General features: G+C 34.1%; 1 protein-coding gene and 1 long non-coding RNA gene across 6 annotated transcripts in view; one reads left to right on the top strand and one right to left on the bottom strand.

Moving 5' to 3' along the window:
- Nucleotides 1-357: 357 nt before the first annotated feature.
- Nucleotides 358-4,638, bottom strand: LOC141403609 (uncharacterized). The gene is made up of 3 exons (XR_012412865.1): nt 3,524-4,638; nt 2,811-3,407; nt 358-2,746 (listed from the first exon to the last, which is right to left on the bottom strand). It is a non-coding gene; the product is annotated as an uncharacterized lncRNA (long non-coding RNA).
- LOC141403608 (uncharacterized) overlaps nt 3,249-22,654 on the top strand; it is a 128,532-nt gene continuing 109,126 nt past the window's right edge. For 2 of the 5 annotated variants that reach the window (XR_012412863.1, XM_073986295.1), the window contains exon 1: nt 3,256-3,359. Coding sequence is in view for 1 of the 5 variants with exons in the window: in XM_073986293.1 (XP_073842394.1) it covers nt 19,759-19,826 (68 nt within the window). In the remaining 4 variants the exon portion in view is untranslated. Of the gene's footprint in view, nt 3,360-19,729; nt 19,827-22,654 lie in introns of all 5 variants that reach the window. The other 3 variants (XM_073986293.1, XM_073986296.1, XM_073986292.1) reach the window with 3 other exon arrangements.

Genomic DNA, 22,654 nt, shown 5'->3' with positions numbered 1-22,654 from the left:
TGGGAGCTATATAAAGACCTGGACCTATACCGATAAATTTCAGGTCGAAAATTGTGATGAACGAATACTTAATACAAACTTTCAGTCAATTCGATGGGATATTTAGGGCACAAAGTCATGCATATGGTTTAGCAAATATGTCAAAATTTGCAAAAAATCAGGTCCAGACTAAATTTCCGTTCTAAAATTACTTATTGGTGCCACCATAGTACAATTGTTTGCACACCCGCCTTGCACGCTGAAGGTCGGGCGTTCGATTCCCGGGCAGCAAACATCAAATTTCCAACGGTGGCAAAATACCCCTCAGTAAAGTTGGCAACATTTTCTGAGTATTTCAACCATGTACAACTTCTGGTGGTGTTTTAAGACATGCCTTTCGGACTCGGCGATAAACAGTAGGTCCCATACTATTGCTGTAATATGAATCGTGGTGAACGCCCTGCCCCTTCTGTGATGTTTGTTGAAAAATTATTATATTGTTATTTAAACTTAATGTGATAAGGTTGCAGAGTCCAAAAATTTATTTCTTACAATTAGCTTATTTGTCCAAAAGAATCTTTGATTTGCTGAAAGCTAACTCGCAGGGTAGTGGTGTAGGGTATCGTATGGTCGGCCCTGTCCGACTATAGCCTTTGCTTACTTGTTTTTAAATAAAAACACGGAGCACTACAAATTAAGTCGACTATCACAACAGGGTTCATTTTAAAGAATTTCAGTCATACTATATAGAATATGTTATCAGTTCGTGAATTCTGAAAGGGTGAAACTCGGATTCATCGATTGTAAAGCATTTTTGGTTTTTACCTTTTGGATATAATAAACAAATCATATTACGTTGTAAGTCGAAGGTCACACTAGAGTGGTTTCATTGAAACTTTTAGGTATTTATACAGGCATGTCACAGAAACGAATTCCGATCGAAAGTGGAATTGATTCCGTATTTATCTTCTTCAGAAAACGAAAAACGAAGAATTTTTCGGAATGAAACCACTTTTGATTTTGCAAACGGAATTGTATTTTTATTTTGTTTAAATCTGCCACTTTAAAACACTCTAAAAACACTTAGAAATAATTAAAATGTTGTTTTATTAACAAATTTACATTTAATTTCGCGTTTAAAATAAATAATTAAGTTTTTTGACCTCACAAAATCGATCGGAATCTAAAGAAGCTAAGACAAAAACGATCGAAATGAAATTTCGGAATTGCAACCATTCCGATCGGAATCTGTGACATGCCTGATAGATCGAGTTCCCCACTACAGAAACTTTATGATATCACTGTACTGTGAAACTCGACATAGGAACCCTTGTTTTCATGAAATTGTTTCAATGAAACACTCTAGTATGACCAAGGACTAATTAAGGCATTCTGAATAGGTTGTGGTTTCACACAGCGTTCGATAACATACATTATGGTAGCGTACCTGGCATGAAAAGTTAGACTACGAACATGTACGTAAACTTTTTTTGTGTTTATGTATGTGTACCCAACGATAATCGTAGCGTAAATGTGTGGTGAACAACCACCATTGTAAAGTATTGTAAAGTAACAACCACGTACCCAACCGAATTGGTTGGGTACGTACGCTACAAAGGTACATTAAAAAACCACGTAGTCGATGGTCAGACTAGCACGATTTCAACATGGCGACGTCAAGTTTATAGGCGAGGGGTATGAAGTAGTGAAACCCATGTACATGGTTTTCTGTGTTTGTTGTGTTGCCTCTTCTTGTTGTTCGTTGCAAGATTTTTTCTTCCATTTTCTTTCATTTTTATTTTCTCAAGCAAACGCTAACAACAAAGCAAGCATAAAAAGATTTAATAAAAACATTAAATTAATGAAATAGTGAAAATTTAACTATGTATTAATATTAATTTAATTATAAATGTCAATTATTTTGTGCTGTTTTTAGTTTATTTATGTTTGTTTTGTTTTTATTGGTATGAGAAACATAACAAACGCGAATGGTAAAATAAAGAGGACACGAAAAAATCTTAAATTTCACGTTAACGTGTGTGGACACTAACGAAACTTGAAAAGAAATTTTAACGAAATTGGTTTCAAGAAACCTTGCTAGTCTGACCATCGACGTAGCGTACATCATTATGTACACTAAAAAAACAAATAGAGGTTGTGTATACCTGAGTTATTTTTATAAAGAAATATTAAATATGAATGATATGAGGAAAAATACAACCATAAAAATAAGAGTGAATAAAAATAAAATACAAAAATAGCTATATATAGCTATAAAAAATTGACGAATATATAAAATTTAGCATGTGAAAACATATGTAACAGATTATTTAAAATACTAAAGAAATTAAAATTTGACAGGAGAAAGCTCAACTTTCATAATTGAAATCCCCATTGACTTTTACCATTAATATATGTTCAAGATTTGTTGCTGACATGCAGTTGCGCAGATCAGATAAAATGTACTTCATAGCAGAAGATAAACGTTCCACGCTTACTTGGGTTGACGGTATTGCCTGTACAATATTAGCAATCTCGCTGATGATGGTTTTCTGAGAGTTCCAAAATGCTATTATATATTCATTTAGTGGTAATCTTGATTGCCGCCCATAATTGGCAAAATCAGCTTCTAAAGTGTGTAGATTAGACGAACTCGGAGGTTCTGTGGTAGGACCTATAATTTGCAGATAATCCGGAAAAGATTTGACTGCATGCGGTCTGCTAGGTGATGGGGTTTGCTTTAATATTAGGTAGCTTGTATTGTGTTCTGAAACATAAAAGATGATTGATATAAATCTATGCATTGTTTGGGTTTACTTAAGCAAACTTACCTTCTGTAGAGTTCATGCGTTTATATAACGATAGTATGTAGTTCGTCGCTCTTTGTTTTTGTTTGCAGGTCAAGCAAACTTTAATTCGTGGATCCAAGAACACAGCTGCGTTAAACAGTTCATTTTCTAAAGGTGTATCCTTTCTTATCTTCAAGGACTCCCTGAGAAGGGGTTTCATGTTGCTATCCGGTAAAGCGTAAATTTGAAATGTTATATCCATGGCACAATACTACAGGCACAACGGGAAAAGCAGCTGATTATAATACTAGTTGTCAAAATGCATTATTGTGAATAAAATCACGTACAGAAGGTAAACAAGCAATTCGGAGTAATGCGGTATTGTGAACAATTGGTTATATCCATAACAATAATGTATAGTTCACTATAGCACAACTTTTCGCTTTGTAACTTAATGGTAGCATTGTAAACATCAGTTCACTGCTGACGGTTGAACAGTTCTGACGTGTTAAACCTTTAAATGGAAATTTATTAGATTAGTAAAGCAAAATTCCATTGCTTTTGTGCGGGTGTCGATGTGTTGTTGGAGTAGTGAGTCACTGGTTTAAGCATTTTGTATTTCATTAATTGGCCTGTTGGCTTTGTTATACATGTTAAATTGAATAAATAAATAAATAAAAAAATGTGAATATTGGCGATATTTGTATTAATAACAAAAACATTGTTTTTAATTGCAATGAATTTGTATGCATTACCGTTGACTTAATTGTTGGTATCTCTTTATTAAAAACTGAAGTAAGAGAACTTAAACAGTTTATCGACTCTTCAGTGAGTGCAGAAATTCGAGAATTGAAGCAAGCGCTAAAGAATAATAGACAGATTGAGAAAAGTCATCCACCGCAACTGATATCTAACAAAAACAATGCTAAAGTTTGTAGCCATGAAGTTATTGGTATGGTACAAAGTGCAAATGTACCTGCTGCTGCTGTTGCTGTCGAACATTCATCAATTCAAAACAGTAAACAAAGTGTTGTGTCTCATGCTTCTTCCTTGTCATCGTTAAATACATTAGAAGCTAATGTTGATGTTAATAATGCGGATATGTCTGAAACGAACCAGCAAACTACTTCAAACTGGTTGCATGCTCATGGTCGTAGGAAAAAGAGGCGTAACGTTATGTTTGGAGAAAATAGTGAATGTACGGAATTAGCAGTGGTAATTCCTAAAAAGTGGGTTCACTTATCTTCATTCAAGACGTCTGTTACAAGTTTACAAATTATAAATTTCATTGAAGAAAATGCCAATGTTGATAAGTCGAACATGGAGTGTTATATATTGCTCATAAAAGACGTTGATATTAATAGCTTAAAAAAGGTCAACTTCAAGCTTGGTATTACGTCGACATTTTATGACGCCATAACTAATCCCAAGTTATGACCTGCTGAAATTAAAGTCCGCCCCTTTGTAAATTTTCAAAGGCAGGCAGCGCAACCAATGACCCACTGATAAACGAGGTGCATGGCTTAAAAATATATTACCATAATTTGTCTGGAATGAGTACCTAATCTAATGCTATCTTCGATTTTTCAAATAAATCTGACTTTGATGTTCCTGCTATTACTGAGACTTGGTTGAACGATGCTGAGTTCTTCAATCTAAAACTACATTCTGTCTATCGCAAAGATAGACATATTATAAGAACGGGTTGTTCTAGAGGCGGTGGCGTACTAATTGCAGTTAAATCTAAATATAAATCATCGTTAGTTTGCCTGAATGATGACGATGGACTTTTGGATCAAATAGCGGTATGCTTACGTGGTCTAAACTTTAGTATTTTGCTTTGTTTGTTATATATTCCCCCTGGAAGCAGCGAATCTACTTATGCTAAACATGTTGATAATGTTGTTGCTTTGGAAGGCAATGTTGAGTCAAATGATTGTGTTTGTGTTTTGGGAGATTTTAATCTTCCGAATATTTGCTGGTCTAAATTTGATAACGATTTTTTTTCTAACTCCTACAAATGTCAGTAAATGTCATGAAATAAATTGTATTGATACCTTATTAAGTTTGAATCTTGTTCAAATAATAAACTTTGTGGTTGAGATCTTTATTGTGTAATATCAAGTTAAAGACTAAATGTACAGAGTAAAGTAAATATTTCATAAGGGTTGAACATAAGATTAATTCAAACTTCTATCAAACACATACATGTTGCATGGCGGATACAAACTTCAATACTCCTCCTCAACATGGATGTATTTTTACACTAAAAACAAAATAAACCAATTTATTTATTTCAAATTCATAAGTTGTACAAATTATGTATGTTTCTGCTTTGACAAATTCTTCGTCATAATATCTGCCACCATCTCGCTTGTTGGACAATACATCAATTGGATTTCGCCCTTCCGTACAAGTTCTCTCACATGGTGGTATTTTATATCGATGTGCTTTGTGCGGTTGTGGTATACTGGATTCAACGCTAGCTTTATTGCTCCCTTGTTGTCCACGTTAAGTGTTACTGACATGTCGCTGAGTACACCTATCTCTGCTAACAGATGACGAATATGTGTTGCTTCCTTCGATGCGTTCGACATTGACATGTATTTTGCCTCTGTTGTACTCAAGGCAACTGTTTGTTGTTTCTTTGACTCCCACGATACCAAACATTGACCAATATAAAAGAGATAACTGGTGTATGATTTTCGGTCGATCGAACTGCTGCCCCAGTCAGCATCAGCAAATTCTATCATCTTCATCTCAGATCGTTTATATACTAAACATAAATCTTGTGAACCTTTCAGATATCTTAATACGTGTTTTACTGCATTAAAATGTTGGTTGTGAGGATCTGAATTGAATTGAGACAATTTAGAAATAGTATGCATTATGTCTGTTCTCGTTGTTACAGACAAATACGTTAATGCACCTTTAATGGACTGATAGTCCTCCTTCTTCACACGTTTGCGATCACCTGAACAATTTTCCAAAAAACCGGGAGTAAGTGGCACGGACGCTGGTTTATTGTTGCAAAATGTGATTTATATGAGTCTTCTGGCATATTCTAATTGAACCCAATTCTCCATCTCTAGTGACTTTCATTCCCAAAAAATGACTGAGTACTCCTTTATCTGTCACTTCAAACTCTTAAGATAATTATATCTTGAACTCTTCAATTTCCTCCTTGCCTTTACACGCAATAATCAACTCATCTACATAAACCGCTACTAGCATGAGCTTACCGTTTAAATCTATCTTATAGAGACATGGTTCGTTGTCACATGCATTAAAACCTATTCGCCGAAGCACTTCATCAAGCCGTTCGTTCCAATTTCTACCTGATTGTTGCAGCCCATAAATAGCCTTGTTTAATTTTAGCACCTTATCCGGTTGAATTTTTATATAAAACCCTCACGTTGAACCATGTAAATTTCATCATTAAGTTTACTGTTGAGGTATGCGGTACTGATGTCTACTTGATGAACATACATTTCTTGTTCCACAGCTACTGCTAATAACGTACGTACGGTTGTATATCGCACAACTGGCGAGAAAGTCTCCTATAGTCGACACCAAATTTTTGACTACAGCCCTTTGCAACCAAACGTGCCTTGTACCTTTCAATGTTGCTGTCTTGGTCTCTTTTTAGCGCAAATACCCACTTATTTCTAATCGGTTTCCGACCTGCTAGTAAATCGACCAAACTCCAAGTATCATTTTTCTTTAAAGCATTAACTTAAGCTCTCATAGCTGTTTTCCAATATCTTGCCTCTGCACAAGATGTTGCTTCATCTACACTTTCAGGAATTTTGCTGTCGATAATTGTATACAATTGGTTTTTAACTTTTCTGGCGCTGCCAATTTGCGTTGCTCTTTTCTCCAGCCGTATCAAACTCATCAATTTCATCAGCATGTTCTGCCTGTTCATCATTGTTGTTGTAATTGCCGCCGACACACAAACCGTCATCGTTACTTTCATTATTGTTGTCATTGCCGCTGACACACAAATCATCCACCTTTTTCTCGTCCGATGAAGTTAACACATACTCACTTACATCAATACGATCAACCGCTTGCTCGCTCTCGTTGTGACCACCACCACCATGTTTGCTCTCATCAAATATGACGTAACGACATTCGACTACATTATGTACATGCTTGTCATATAAGCGGTATGCTTTAGACACATTAGAGTAACCAACGATGATGTATTGTTGTCCTCGAGCATCGAACTTTTTCTTCTGTTTTTTGTTTAATGCAACTGCTACAAAGCCAAATGTGCGTAAATGGTTAACGTTCGGTTTTCGTCCATACCAAACCTCGTATGACGTAATATTCCCAAGAATGCTTGTTGGGCTTCGGTTTCGTAGATAAACAGCTGTGTTAATCGCCTGTGCCCACAATGACTTTGGCACACCAGCGTGTAACTTCATGGACCGCGCCATTTCAACCAATGTTCTGTTGGCTCGTTCTGCCACTCCGTTCTGTTGAGGCGTGTACGGCACAGTCAATTGTCGCTGAATACCACATTCATTCAGAAACTCGTTAAATTCAAAATTAACGTATTCTTTGCCGTTGTCGCTGCGAAGAGTTTTTATCTTTTTTCCTGTCTGTCGTTCTACTTGAGATTTGAAAATCTTGAATTTCTCAAAAACCTCAGACTTATGCTTGAGAAAATATACGAAAATACGACGTGACTTTTCATCTATAAATGTTAGAAAATACTTCGACCCTCCAACAGAGTTAACATTTACTGGTCCGCACACGTCACTGTGCACCAGCTCTAATATATTTCTGTCGTCTTAGTTGAACTTTCATTCGGAAAGGGTAGCGTGTGTACTTTGCTAACCATGCATGTTCTACATTTTTCTTGAATTTCACCATTCGAAACTATCATGCCCTTTACCATCCCTTGCTTAGATAACATGTCGAGGCTCTTACCGTTGAGATGACCATACCGATGATGCCATTTGAAATCCATAGCCAAAAGCTGCTCTGAAACACCACCAACCACAAACAGACCATTCTCCTTTGTTGCTTTGAGTATGACGCTGTTGTTCTCTTTTAATGTATGCAGCCGTATTGTTAAACGTTGCAACCAATACACTTGCAACTGATTTGCTAACGGAGATAAAATTTCCTTGCAACTCGGGAGGTACAAACCGTTCCGGAGAATAACATCGTACTTGCTAGATTTCAATCGAACGTCTCCCCTTCCAACAGCAGATATGAAGTTGTCCCCAGCCAAACTGATTTTCTCTTTGAAGTCTTCAAAACTAACAAACATGTTCCGATTGTTACACATGTGTGCTGTGGTGCCTGAGTCGACAAAATATTGAGTTCTGCGCAAAGAATCAGTCAGCGCAAGCAGAGAGAACGATTTTTGTTGTTCTTGTTTTTTTTATGTTCTTTCTTTTTATCGCATTCGCTGGCGTAATGACCTACCATACCACATACAAAGCATTTCCCCTTAAATTTTTGCTTTTCTTTCTTGTGATGCGTTTTAATAGCAAATGCCTGTTGAGCGCTGTTGTCTTTTTCATTTTTTCTGCGTTCGCCTTCCTCTAGGAGTTTTTGCTTCAAAACATTCAATGATGGTAAACTGTCCCTCGTTTCGATAGCAATCACGAAGTTTTCGAAATGTTGTGGCAGACTAGAAAGCAATATAATGCTCAGCAACTCTTCTTGAATTTCGATTCCAATCTCCGACAATTTCTCGGCAATTTCCGTGAATGTGTTGATATGCTTCGTATGCGTCCATTGACAAATTGAGAAGTTTCTTATACAGGGTTACCTTCCGTATTAGTCCTCGAGGTTTATAGACTTCTTCCAATGCCGTCCAAACTAGACGCGAGGATGTGATGCCTTAACTCGAAATTTGCTTTAGCCTTACCTTCTGTAATTGATTCCGCCTTTGTTGATCCGTTGACAATATTCCATTGCCCACTGTGTATCAATACACTTTTTATTTGGATCGCACATGAATCATAATGGCTTCCATTGAGTTTATCGGTTTGATATAGAGATGAACTCATCCTTTCATAAGGGTTGAACATAAGATTAATTCAAACTTCTATCAAACACATACATGTTGAATGGCGGATACAAACTTCAATATTTTGTAATCAATTACGCCGGTTCCTAGGTTTAATTTTTATTTCTAGTGAACTTAAATTTAATGTTTATGAAGTTTGACGCCAATTTCGCCTCCCAACGCTCATCATATACCAATTATTATAGAAATAGATTGTTTTCATTTTTTAAAGTTTTCACCGCCAGAATGTACAGATCTAAATGATAATTTATGTAATTTCAATGTTCTGAATTCAATACTATGTTCCATTGATAGGGTTACTGCGTTTAATAAGAAATCAACTTCCGATTATTATGATATTTTTATAGAAAAAGTAACAGGTATTCTTAAAGATAATACCACTGTTAAAAAAAAAACTAAGCCTTACAAGTTGCCGTGGTACAGAAAGGACTTAAAAATCTTAGAAACAAGTCCCATAAACGTTTTCTGTTGTGTTAAGATCCTGAGGATGAAGTCAAATATAAACATTATTTAGGGGAATTAAATTTTTTTAAAAAAAATCCTATACAAGCATTACATCATAACTAAAGAAAATGAAATTAAAGCCAATCTGAAATCGTTTTGGTCTTTCGTCAAATCTAAAAAGAAGTCATCTGATATTCCATCTACGGTCATGTATAATGGTTGCACTTCACAACCTGGTTTTGATATTGTCAACATGTTTGCAAATTTCTTTAAATCTAATTTCGATCCTCCAATATGTAATAACTGGAATAATTCCAACTATGTATCTATGATTAACGTAGGTATCATATCAGTCTTAAATGAGGATGTTTTGGATGGTATTTTAAAAATTAAAAGTAGCTTTAAAACTGATGCGTATGGGCTCTGCGTGCATTTTCTTAAGAACTCTTCTACTTGTATAGCTCCTATATTAACTTTTATCTTTAATCGCTCCATTAAAGGAGGCATTTTCATTGATAGATGGAAAATTGCATCGATTACGCCAATATTTAAAACTGGTAAGAGTGATGATGTAACTTGTTACAGACCTATTGCAAAATTATCTTGTGTCTCAAAATTATTTGAGCACGTTATCCATAAAAAATTGTTTTTCCTATGTAAGTCTTTTATTTCACCAAACCAGCATGGTTTTTTTTGGAAGATCCACAACATCTAATTTGATTCTTTTCACTGAATTCTGTTTATCAGCCTTTGAGCGTCGTTTTCAAGTTGAAGCCATATATACAGATCTTGATAAAGTATCACATCATATTTTGCTTGCTATATTACAGCAAATTGGATTCCATTCTAACTTTCTGCGATGGATTTCTTCTTATTTGCACAATAGATGGTGTTCAGTTAAGGTTGAGAATTTCGTTCCACTCCTTACATTCAAACATCGGGGGTGCCTCAGGGTAGCGTGTTAGTCCCGTTACTCTTTAACTTATTTATTAATGACGTTTCGTCCTGCTATAAAAAATCTAATTTTCTTCTTTACGCCGATGACCTAAAAATATTTCATAAAGTGGAGTCTGTTGCTGACATCTTAGATTTGCAGAATTATCTAGACAATGTTCTAAATTGTTGTTTGGAAAATAAGCTAATTTTAAATCTATCGAAATGCTTTCACTTATCATTTTATAGATTAATAAATCCCATCCAATCTTCATTTAAAATTGGAAGCTGTGCACTGAACAAATTGACATCAACTCGTGACCTTGTTTGTATTTTTGACTGCTCGTTATCTTTTGTTCCTCATATTGATCACATAGTTTCTGAAGCATACAAAGTCCATGCATTCATAAAAAGAAATTGCCATGAATTTTCTGATCCCTGCACTATTAAGTTGTTGTATACAAGTTTTGTTAGATCAAAGTTAGAATACGCTTCCATCGTCTGGGATCCTTGTCATATATCGCATGTATCACGTATTGAGCGCATTCAAAAGCTTTTTACTAAGTTTGCTCTTAAATCACTCTTCCCTGGATGTTTGTTTTTGGGTTTACAGAGCCTATATTGTCGAAGAAAATGTCAATTTGCCACATTTATTTATGATTTAATTAATAATCATGTTGATTCGCCAGAACTGTTGGTCTTAATTCTATTTTCTGTGCCGTCAAGAAGTTTAAGATATACCGATTTGTTCAACATTTCGTTGCATCGTACCAATAATGCTCGAAATGACCCATTAACGCGTATCTTGTCAAGCTTAAACTATTTAAATATTAAGTTTCAAAAAGAAATGAAGCCCAGCATTGAACTTAGCACTTCAAAACAGGTATTTAAATCAACAATTTATTTTGCTTTTCAACAATAATATTGTAATCGTAGTCTGTAAGGAATTGAATTTTCCATTGACTATAATAAAGAAATAGGTTTAAATAGTCCCAAGAATTCAGTTGCGAACGGTCTTTCGCATTCAAGAAATAAATGAGGATAATCCGTGCTTACCCCATGTTTTTGTAACTAATTTTTTGTTCGTTCTACTATATTCGTAATAATTTCGGCATCTATAGCTCAGACCCTAGATGACATACAGACCTAATTCTTCGTAGACACGTTCTATATATAGTTAAGAATTCCTCATTCAAAAATTAGCGTTTTACTTTTGCGCTAAGGCGAGTAAAAAGTTTGACAATTCGTGTGAGAACAATAATTTTTTTACAAAAACAGGGGGTTAATGTATTTATAATTTCCTTCATTTTTAGGAATCTTTCAATCATTTTATATGTTGAATTCCAACGTGTTGCACAATCAATGATAGGTTTTTTGTAGAGTTCACTTCATAGAAAATTTAAAATCGTTTTACTTTTTACCACGAATTATATCTTTTCGGCATTGTCTTTTATTGTCGACTGTTTCAGGACATCGTTTACACACAGTTGGTGAGTGTGAGCACCACAACGAATGCAATTTGTACGATGAGATGTTAAAATCAATTGATTCAATTGTGTCAATAGCTATTCGGCAATCTATATCATCGGCATCTTCTTCGAAATCTACGGCATCGTTATTTATCGACAATTGCATTTCAGAGTTCAGTAGTAGGAAGGATTCTGTAACTCATTTTTCCTGTTACCGACAAAAATCGGTAATATTAAATCGCAAAATTATGACTAAAAACATAAAGAAAAGTTGGCCTCACTGTTTATATCGGTAGAGGCTAGCGACTACTTTTTATTCATAATTCATAATTATCGAAATTATAAGCATTTTAATTTTACCGACAATTATCGATAGCAGCAAAAATGATTTCCAGAATCCCACTACAGGATTCGTACAGTTTTGAGCATATTTGATCCGTTATCGGTTGTAATCGTTAAATATGTATTACGTATATTAACATCATATTCCTTTAGAACATCCAATATAACTGTTTTCAAAAATTCAGAAGTGTGACTTCATCTAAGCCCTTTATAGCCAACGATTTTACCATGTTTAATGTATTGAACATTAATACCCAGCATACTTAAGTCCAGCCTTGTTGCGACATCCATCTTAAGGGAAAATAATATCTCTCTAAGATCATTTGAGATTTTCGTTTTAATATTTTTTGATTACATTATGTTCATCATTATGCTATCCCGAGTACACAGGTTCTATAAGAACTTTAACCCTGACAGTTGACTTCATGTATTGATTGTCAAAATCGCACAACATGCCTGTGTGACGTAGGCGTCCCGACAACTGCAAAAACAGTTGTAAAATTTTGAATGAAAATCGTCGATTTCTTTTTGTTTTCCGTTCACATATTTTGTTTTTGTTCACGTTCTTCTGTTTTCAACACATTTCAATTATTATCTCACTTATTTTTACAAAAATGTCAAAAATTTGTCTTCCCTACTGTCTGTGAAAAAAAATGAATGACAGCTGGGAGACAAACGACAAATGTATGTATGTGTTAGTAAATCAGAGTTGTATTTGAAGGCAAACTGTCTGGTGTAAACGCCTAATAAAGGCTTAATCTTCGGCCATATGTGAAGGCCGTCTATTTTCCCGCTTTTGATCAATATAGTCCGCATACAAATCGGGATGCACATATTTCAAATGTCGCTCTAAACTTGCGGAATGCCAATTTTAAACATTGTTGACACAATTTTGTAACGTGCACAATGATTGATTCCATTCGTTTGTACTGAACATATCTCGAAGAACAATATTTTTTTGGCCTTGGCATTTTTATAATTATTTTCACTCACGTTTAAACTTTTAAACTAAATAGCATTTGCGGGGGTACTTTTGCATATATAGTTTGGAAAAAATGAATTTTCTTAAAAATGAAGGTTCTTGCAACTATTCCAAAGGTCTTTCGCGAAATTTGCCGTAAATTATACAATAAGACTACGAGTGTAATAAATTCAAAAACTAAAACATTCATGTTGTATCTGAATGATTATACATAATTGTCAATTGACACAAGTAAGGTAAAAACCAATATTGTGGTTCACAATTGTTTTAACTAATAATTTCTATGATGTTAGAAAAAATGGACAGGTACTTTATGGCTTTGGTGTGCGAGGAATAATATTTCCACCTAGTTCTGACTTTCTCACTTATCAAAACCAAAAATTCCGATAATTCTACCTGTAAATAAACTCTAAAAATATAGCAGACCCAAAGAACGGATGTTGCATTCACCGCTAGGTAATAGTCCGTGAGTACCTCAACGACAATTCATAATTTGGAAAAACACAAAAAATAGCAAAAGTAATTCTTATTGTGGTTTAGCATTTATTTTTTTAGATGATGTTGATACTCTAAACAATTACATGCAACTGCCCTTCGATGCTTTATTGCATTTGCTAAAATAAATATTGAAAATGAACCACCTGTTTTCACAATACAAATGATATAATTTTTAATAATCTTCCATGGCACAATTACCCAGGTAGTGGCATCGTAAAATTTTGAATATGTTATGTCAAAACTTTCTTTATGTTGTTGGGGAAATTACAACAAAAGTATTTTTTTTTTATAAAGGGATTTGACTTTTCATATTCTATCAGCTGGTGTGATACCACTACCTGGTAGTTCTGCCATGTACCCTTCGTAGCCTTAAAGTTCAAATCTTCAAAAAAAAAAACACCTCCTTCACCTACAACCCAATAGTAACCCTATTGTAAATTGCCAAGATTTTAGATATTTCATAGGAGCATTTTGTTTAGGTATTACTCACTTCTTGCATATGTATTTATGACATTTATAGTCCTAATTAATTGAAGATACATATTCATTTATATTTACTTATATTTCATTTGTATATATTCGTGGTTGCGTGGTGCCTTATTTTAAGGTACTGTTTGTTTCCGAACCCTGGTTTCACACCAGCTGTGAATATGAAGCGTCAAATGCCTTTGTAACATAGACAAATCAAGATTAGACGACATATGCTCTTATTTTCTCATCCTAACAGATGTCGCACAAAAAGTTTTTGCGCTTTCAGGTGGTTCAGCTTTTGTGTTCCGTGGTCAAGTCACTCGACTTTGAAAACGAAATAATTCAGTTTTCGTACAAATTACTTGATGTTTTGCATTTTTTTCATCATCATGTAGTTTAGATGAAATCTCAACTAAACACATTTGTGCCCGAACAAAAGTTCAATTTTGTTAATTGTTTGGGCATTTAATGTTTGACTGACTTAAGTAAAATCACTCAAACAGCAAAAATACATCATACGACATCTATTGTAAAACTGTTTTCGAACAAAACGTATAAGAACATTCCGGCGTATATATCTTTATTAGTCTATGCTTTGTAACAAAGTTATTTTTGTCGTAGTTCGCCCAACAACCTTAAACAATTCTGTCCTAACATATTCAAAAATTTTCAACATTTGTCTATACCACTCACTACCTGTTCAATTGAAGTAGTACAAATATCTTGTCTTAACTTCGTGAAAAAAACTTTGTTTTTTAACGTGCGGGAATCGTAAAATTTTATACCACTTTAAACTCGAAAACTGTTCCCTTAGCATGGCATAATTATGACATGACATGCCAACCCAACCAATATTTTACCCATATTTTGACATGCAAACCCACCCAATATTTTACCCCTATTTTAACAATTGCTCTGTTCCTTTACCATTTCTTACCATTTTTAATCAGCAAAGCGTTCCTTTACTTTAAAAAGCACGCAATTTATATGAGAGCAGTTCACCACTTTTACCATTTTTTGCCACTGTTACCATTTTTAAAAGTAAAGGAACAGACCAAATAATTACCATGTCATATTGAAATTAAAGCATTTATCTATCAACATTTATCTTTATTTTCTTTTGGGTGAAGGTTACTTTGTATTGTATCTTTATTTTTTCATAAACGTTACAAATGAAAATCTTACACTAAAGTTAATATTTGGTTTTGAAAAAATAAGATTTTTACAGCATGATTCTTATGAATCGTCTGCTGGAAGTTTGAGTTTTTAATTATAACTAGTAATTAAATTCTTCTATTAAAAATTTTCTGTATTTTAAAGCCTCATTTAAATAATTGTATAGTCGATACCAGGAAATATCTTCACCACCATTTAGTACGAAAATAACTTCAAGTTCATTTAATTGAATTTTCTGAAAATATGTTTTTCTCAACATGTTGAAAATCGGGCAGCGACCATGAAAATGTGTAATTGTTTCTACTTCTTGCAAATTACACAGAGAGCAGATTTGTTTACTTTCAGATCGATATGTGGCACCGTTTAAATTTAACAAACTTCCTCTTGCATGCATTATTAGCGATATTTGATTTTGGGTATAATTCTTACCGCAATAAACAGGACCCATATAATAATTTAGTCTTTTATAAATTCTGAAAGCTGTATTCTGTGCATTGGCGATATTGTTATTTATGCGTTTTTGTTTAATATTTTCCAACAACTGACAGCAAATAATGTTCCATGCACGCTTGCTTTCAGCGGCAGTTTCAGATCGTATATCATTTTCTGAAAGCATCGTCTTGAAATGCTTGTACCAGGAGATATCCCTTTCCATAATTTTTAATGACAGTTTATATGGCAAACGATGACCTTGCATATCAAATAAGCATTTTGAAATATATTTCAGGTGTAGAGCGTATGTATAAAAGAATCCTTCCTCGTAACCTGTCTCGAGGGCCAGTATATAGTTTGGCGTATGTTCTGGTAGTTTCAAAATTCTTTTAATGAAAAATCGATATAGTTTGTCCACTTCTTCAAAGTAAGTATATCCCCATATTTGAGCACCATAGCTTTGAATAGATCTGCAAACTGAGAGAAACATTTTCCATTTTGCAGGTATAGAGATATTGGGTTTTGCAATGAAATATTTCCAGGTTAAGTTCAGACATGTTTTTTATGCATTTGTTTTATATTCGATGTGTTTTGTAAAAGAAAGTCTCGGTGATAATATTATACCAAGATACTTGTATTCGCTGACAACCCTGAGATACTCTCCTCTGTATAACCATTTCTCAGATTCCGCCAATCTGCCACTCTTTCTAAAAACCATAATTTCAGACTTTGTTTGATTGACTTCCATACCACACATATCGCTATATCTCGATAGATTATTTATCATAGCCTGTAAAGTTTCGACATCATCTGCCAGTAAAACGATATCATCTGCGTACATCAGCAAACGTATATTAATTTCATCCACAAAAAGACCTCCTCCTAGAAATTCATGTAAGTCATTTAAGTACAGTGAAAAAAGAACAGGCGACAATAGGCATCCTTGCTTAACTCCATTTCTTGATTCGAACTGCTTTGATAAATCTTTACCCGTCCATACAGATGATTTGTTGTTAATGTATACATTTTCAATAAACCGAAAAATTTTTGTCGATAGGCCTATACTATGCAGTTTGTATATGAGGTATTGTCTTGGGATCGTATCGAACACCGCTCTAAAGTCGACAAAAAATGCATATACTTTCTTTTTATCTTCCAACTTAATATTTACAATTGATGTAAGCCTAAATACATTATCGACAGTCGAATATCCTTGTCTAAATCCTGCCTGGAACTCATTAAGTATTTTAAAACGGTTTATCCAATCTGTTATTCTAGTATTAATCATGCCCATCATCAATTTGGCAACACAATTCATGAAACTTATACCTCGGTAGTTACTCGGAAAATTCATATCTCCCTTTTTGTGTATTGGATATATAACACTGGTTCGAAACATTTCAAAATCTTCATGGCCATTCAGAATTTGAGAATATTGTTTACATAACATCGAGAGAAACTCGTCTGTTGAGTTCATAAAAAACTCGTATGTTATTCTATCCTGTCCTGGAGCTTTATTCACTTTTAGTTTGGAGAGTTGTATTTTGATTTCCGAAAAACTGAAGTCTTTGTCGAGGTTTTCATTTTTCGTTAATACATGAGCATAATGTATTTAAGGTGTTGGTGTTTCTGTATTTAGAAGGGATTCAAAATGATTCTTGAGGGCTTCATTTAGCTTCTGCCTGATTTCATTTGCGACTTTCCACCACGATCTGCTATCCGAAATTATATCCAATCTTCTTTCTAAATCGAGATAATACTCAGCTTGTTTCCTTTTACATATATGCTGGTACTCTTTTCTCTGCGAAATGTAGGCTTGTCTGTGATCGTTAAGTTTTGTGGATCTGTTGACCCTTAACAGTTTCATCGATTTCTCTCTTGCTCGCAGACATTCATTGTCAAACCATTTAATTTTGTATTCAATCTTCTTTCGATGTAGCATTTTAGGATAAGATGTCGTAATGAGTTTAATAAATTCCAACAAAGTCGAATTTTCTGATAATGATGTCATATTTTCCTGTAAGGCTGTTTGATATCTATTTTTATTCTGAGGTTTCCAAACAAGTTTCGGCATAAGAGTCAATTTATTTGTATTTCTGATTTGCTTTTCGTTCTGCAATGTTATTTTCAAAGGCCAATGATCTGACCAAATTTGATTATCGATGGAAAAGTCCTTCACATATGGGATTATATCAAAAGACACTGCACATAGATCAATGACTAAACTTCCATTTGTATTTGCGAAAGTAAAACATCCATTTTCATTACCTTTAATTCTTCCATTTATTATGACCATACCATTACTGTTACAAAAATCGATATACATTTTTCCGTTCGCGCTGATTGTTTAATCGTTCGAGTTCCTTTTATGACTTATTTGGCTACCATCTCTTCCGGGAATTCTTGATCCTCTCCGATTCTTACATTGTGATCTCCTATAACTATTTTTGGTGTATCGCTGCCCTCTACAGTTTCCTTTAGCTGTTGGAAGTCACTAAGCCAATTTCCGGTTCTCAAATAGACTGGAATTACCTCGAACTTGGTTTTGCCATTTCGAGTAGTAAAATGTCCATTCCATTTCTTGTTATTAATGTGTGTTTAATGCCATTTATTTCTGCATCCTTTCTGACGCCACATACTTGACCGCCTATTGCTCTCCCTCTATTACTATTCCTTATTGCTGTCTTCCAATAAATATGGAAATTTTTGAATCTGTGTTTATATTTCTCTTCGTTATTTTCTTCTACATGGGTTTCAAAAAGGATGAATATATTAAAGTTTCCCAAATATGCAAAAAACTCGTGATGAAGATATTTACCACTTAAACCGTTTACATTGTAAGCTAACAAATCGAACGGATACTTTGTATTTATATTTTGATTTAAATTTATATTGATTACGCTATCTTCTTTCATAGAGGCTTTATTTGTTAGTTTTTTGAGTTAAAATCTTGAAGTAATTTATTGTAATCTAATTCTAAAGTATGTATTATATCGCCAAATATCTCTCCAAGTACGCCAATTCCGTTGCTTTTATCACACTTGAGTTCGCAGTTTTGATTCCAAAAGAATACCTTGCCTCCTATTACAATCTTGTCACCGTGCTCACCGATCTTTTCCCCTTGTTCAGTTTTAAGATTTCCTTCTTTAATTGTAGCATGACTTTCTTTCTTTCAAGCTGCGTTCCACATAGGTCTCTTTCGACGAAAATTGAGGAACCAGCCAAATTTTTTGTATTTTTGAAAATTTCATTCATCATTTTCACGGATTTAAGTTCCACTAACGCTATTATTTTACCATTGCCTTGCTTAATTTTCTTGGCATACTCCACTTCAATCTCTGTGTTCATTTTTAAATTATATTTGAAGAAGTTTTGTACTGCACCATAGATTGAAGTTTTTATGGGTAACCCTTTTATTATAATATTTCTTTTATGCGATTGTGACTCAAGTCGTTGGATTCTGCTCTCATCATTAACTCGGGCTCCTCTTAGATATTTTATTTCTTCTACCAAAGCTTCATTTTCCATAGAAAGACGTTCAACTTCTCCTTTTATCCCCTCAATGTTATTTTTTATTTCATTTATATCGGCTTTAGTTGGTAGGTTTTCCAGTTTTTTGTCCAATAACACAGACATTGAATCATTCATCATCTTCAACAAATCTGTAGTTGACATGTTTCCAACCTGATGTGATTCTGGTGAAGTCTCCATAAGTTTACGCTTAGCTATTTGTTCTGTACAAACCACTGTGCCAGAAGATGGTATGCGAGTTTGTGAAGGGGTATTTGACATACTTTAAGGCGCAAATTTAAATAATAGACGAATTTTTAATTAGGTCGAACTGTAGGTGTATAAAGTGCTATAGCATAACCTTAGGACCAGAAATGATTATTCTTCTTATACGTGATCAGTTTAGTGATAACCCAATGTTAATTGTTTATGTTAACTATGTTAGTACGGCAACTCTATCACTTTACCCTTATTTCGTCAGAAAGAACAAACAGCTGATACTACACATTTGTTTGTTGATACTGCTTTCGCAATTGAGTGTGGTTTTTAGTAAATCAATATTCCAGTGAAATATATTAAAAAAATATTAATTTATTTGCTCTATAATGCAAATTCCCGGCGCGAAACAAGTGATTCTTCAATTTTACAGTGTACGTCTTGCGTGGATATTTATAACCGATGGAACAATATAGTGTTTACCAAGGAATTTACGAGGCAAAACCAAAAAAACTTCGGAGCGAATACAGGTACGTCTATTCCCGAAAACAACTCAACTTTGGAAGGTTACTTTATTTCACTCCGAAACCAAATTCATTCATTCATAGATACCAAAACCAAACCCCAAAACAATAGTAAATCTTTAAAAATTGCATTTTCAAATTGTTTTATTCATTTTTAATTGGGAAATTTTATCTCTGCCCAAAACAAGTCATTATTAATTTTACCACTACATTCTCTTGCAAGAAATTAATGAAATCGTTTAATGTAGACATTTTTTCTTAAAACTCCATAATTGGCTTTTTTGTAAAAAAGAAATAAATGGTATCATTCCGGCAATAAATTTTTTTGTGCAGTCCAAATCTGGTTGTGGGCTGCAGGCTTCAAGTTTTTGTAGAACAATATTGTTAAATATTTTTTTTTTTTTTTTTTGGAAACTCTCAACTTTGAACTTTTCGAATGCATACTGATCGTTTACAAATTTTTGTTTACCCTGTATGTAATTTCAAATTTGGTTTTGATTGTTGGTACAAAATTCTTCCTCCGGCAAAGGCATATGATAAGTTGCATAATAAATGCATTGCGTCAATGCCCCACAGCGACGTATGTCCAGGGATCACCTCGATGTATGGTTATTGTACATTTAATTCATACAATAACTGCATATGTATCGTAGCAGCATCGCATGTTGAAAATACGATTTTCAGATAATTTTTTCTGCTACATGGTAAATTTTAGTATGTCCCTTAACCAATCCATATCATATGTTGGTTTTGCCGCAACACCTATTAATAGGTCCCAATCAGCCCAAAACAAGTCATTATTAATTTTACCACTACATTCTATGGAGGCATCGGACAATCGACCACGCAAAGCCATAAGCACATAGCATAGACTAATAAATGTTTAGACAGAAAACCCGGGCAACCCTGTTTGCGATAGTGTCCAAATTTTGTGTGCTCTGTGCATTTTATAAAAATTTTTTAATTTTTAATGAATTTAGTGCGTGTACTATAACAACATTTTTTGTCAAATTATTAAATAACTTATTGGATAACTATTGTAATTGGTGAAGTGTTATTGAATATATTTGTGCTATAATTCACTGTTTTTTGGGTTGAGTTTGGCTAATTGGGTATTTCGTTTTGTTTTTATATTCTGCTACATTAGTTTATTGTGTTGTTGTAACAGTTTACCTGATTTGCTTGTCATCTGAAAACAGAGTTGCCAACTATTTGTTTTATTATTAGTAAAGGATTAAGAAATTCAGCTACAAAATATCCAGTAATTTTAATTCGTTAATATACAATGTAATTTTCATGACCTGTTCTTATGAAATATTTAATATTCGTGATGATAGTGAAGTTCGTCCAAATCAATGGCACTGCAAGTGTGCTCGTATGAGGACAATAGTTACTGACATTATTAATAACGGTATTCATTGGTGCTGTCCAAATTGTAGAAAAATCTCCGCTGAATTCTAAAATTTTGCAAAAGATCTACCGAATTAGATTGAATAAAGTCTTCTCCCGTTTTGATAAAATGTCCAATTTGTTTAATAAATTCCCGGATGTGGATGAATTCGGACAGAAACGCAAAAGGTCAGTAAAACTGGTGCAGGTAAAACTGCTCGTAAACTTAGTGTTTCTAGGGATACTGTAGTACGATCAGCTTCAGATAATATTTTGTATACAATTAAACCTGGTCGAGCTCAGTTATGCGCCAATGTATTGCCGGATGGGGTCTTGGAGGTAAGCAAGCTGTGGGGGGAAGTGGTAGTGACTCCTGAATTAATGAGTACTGATGGCGTTAGTCTTGAAAAGACATCACAATCTGCTCAAGGCATTCGGAAATCGGCAGCTTCTTTGTCCGTTGCTTCTTCGGGGGTCTCCTCTGCCAATGTAGGCCATGCCCAACAGCCAGTGCGGGGACCATTATCTATGACTCCAGCCATGAGGAAAGTGTTTACGGCTAGGTTTGCACCCAAAACGACGGCTGACGAAAATAATAGTTATATAAGATCAAGAAATCAAGGCGATTACTTCCTTCGGCATTTTTTGAAAGTAAATCCTCATTCAAGATTGATACTAATTAGCTAATATTTAATCAGATTATATCGAGAGAATTTTGGCCTGAAAATGCTTTTGTAAAAGAATTTCTGGAAAGAAACGATAAGTTAACACATTTGCCTCCTCGAACAGCTACAGTCTCAAAAAACTAAATAATTCTTTTTTCATTTGCTATCAGAATGTATGCTGTTTAAACTCAAAATTAACTTGCTTATTTACTGAAAGCTTCGGGTTTGATTATGATGTAATTGTTTTATCTGAAACTTGGTTAAAAGAACCTGTACTAAATACTGAAATTGTATGTCCTAAATATCAAATATTCAGAAAAGATCGTGTAATTAATTGAATTAATTTAATTTAATTGAATTAAATAATATTCCTGTTATTGAATTTTTGAGTATATCCATTGAATTAGGCAATTTTAAATTATTTATAACTTGCTCCTATATTCCTCCTTCCTCACAACTTGACATATATAAAAAGCATATATCAGCAATATGTTCAATCGTTGGCAAGATGAGTGAAACTGATCGAACTTTGGTTCTAGGTGATTTTAATATCCCTATGTTAGGTGGCTTTTATTACCAGATTCCGAAGCTCTAACTCCGCTAACATCTGAGGCGAATGTTAATCAAGATACATTTGAAGTTGTTAGTCGACTTAGTGATCTCAATCTTCATCAAATAAATGATATACTGAATAGTTATGATAGAATCCTTGATTTAGCACTTGTAAATTTTACTCAATATTTTGAAATAATTAGAATTCCACCCATATCCGCGAAGATA

This window comes from Musca autumnalis, unplaced genomic scaffold, assembly GCF_047663935.1.
Source record: "Musca autumnalis isolate F117 unplaced genomic scaffold, ASM4766393v1 scaffold_4, whole genome shotgun sequence".
In the NCBI taxonomy this organism is placed as follows: Eukaryota; Metazoa; Arthropoda; class Insecta; order Diptera; family Muscidae; genus Musca; species Musca autumnalis.
This window is presented reverse-complemented; position numbering and strand designations above follow the sequence as displayed.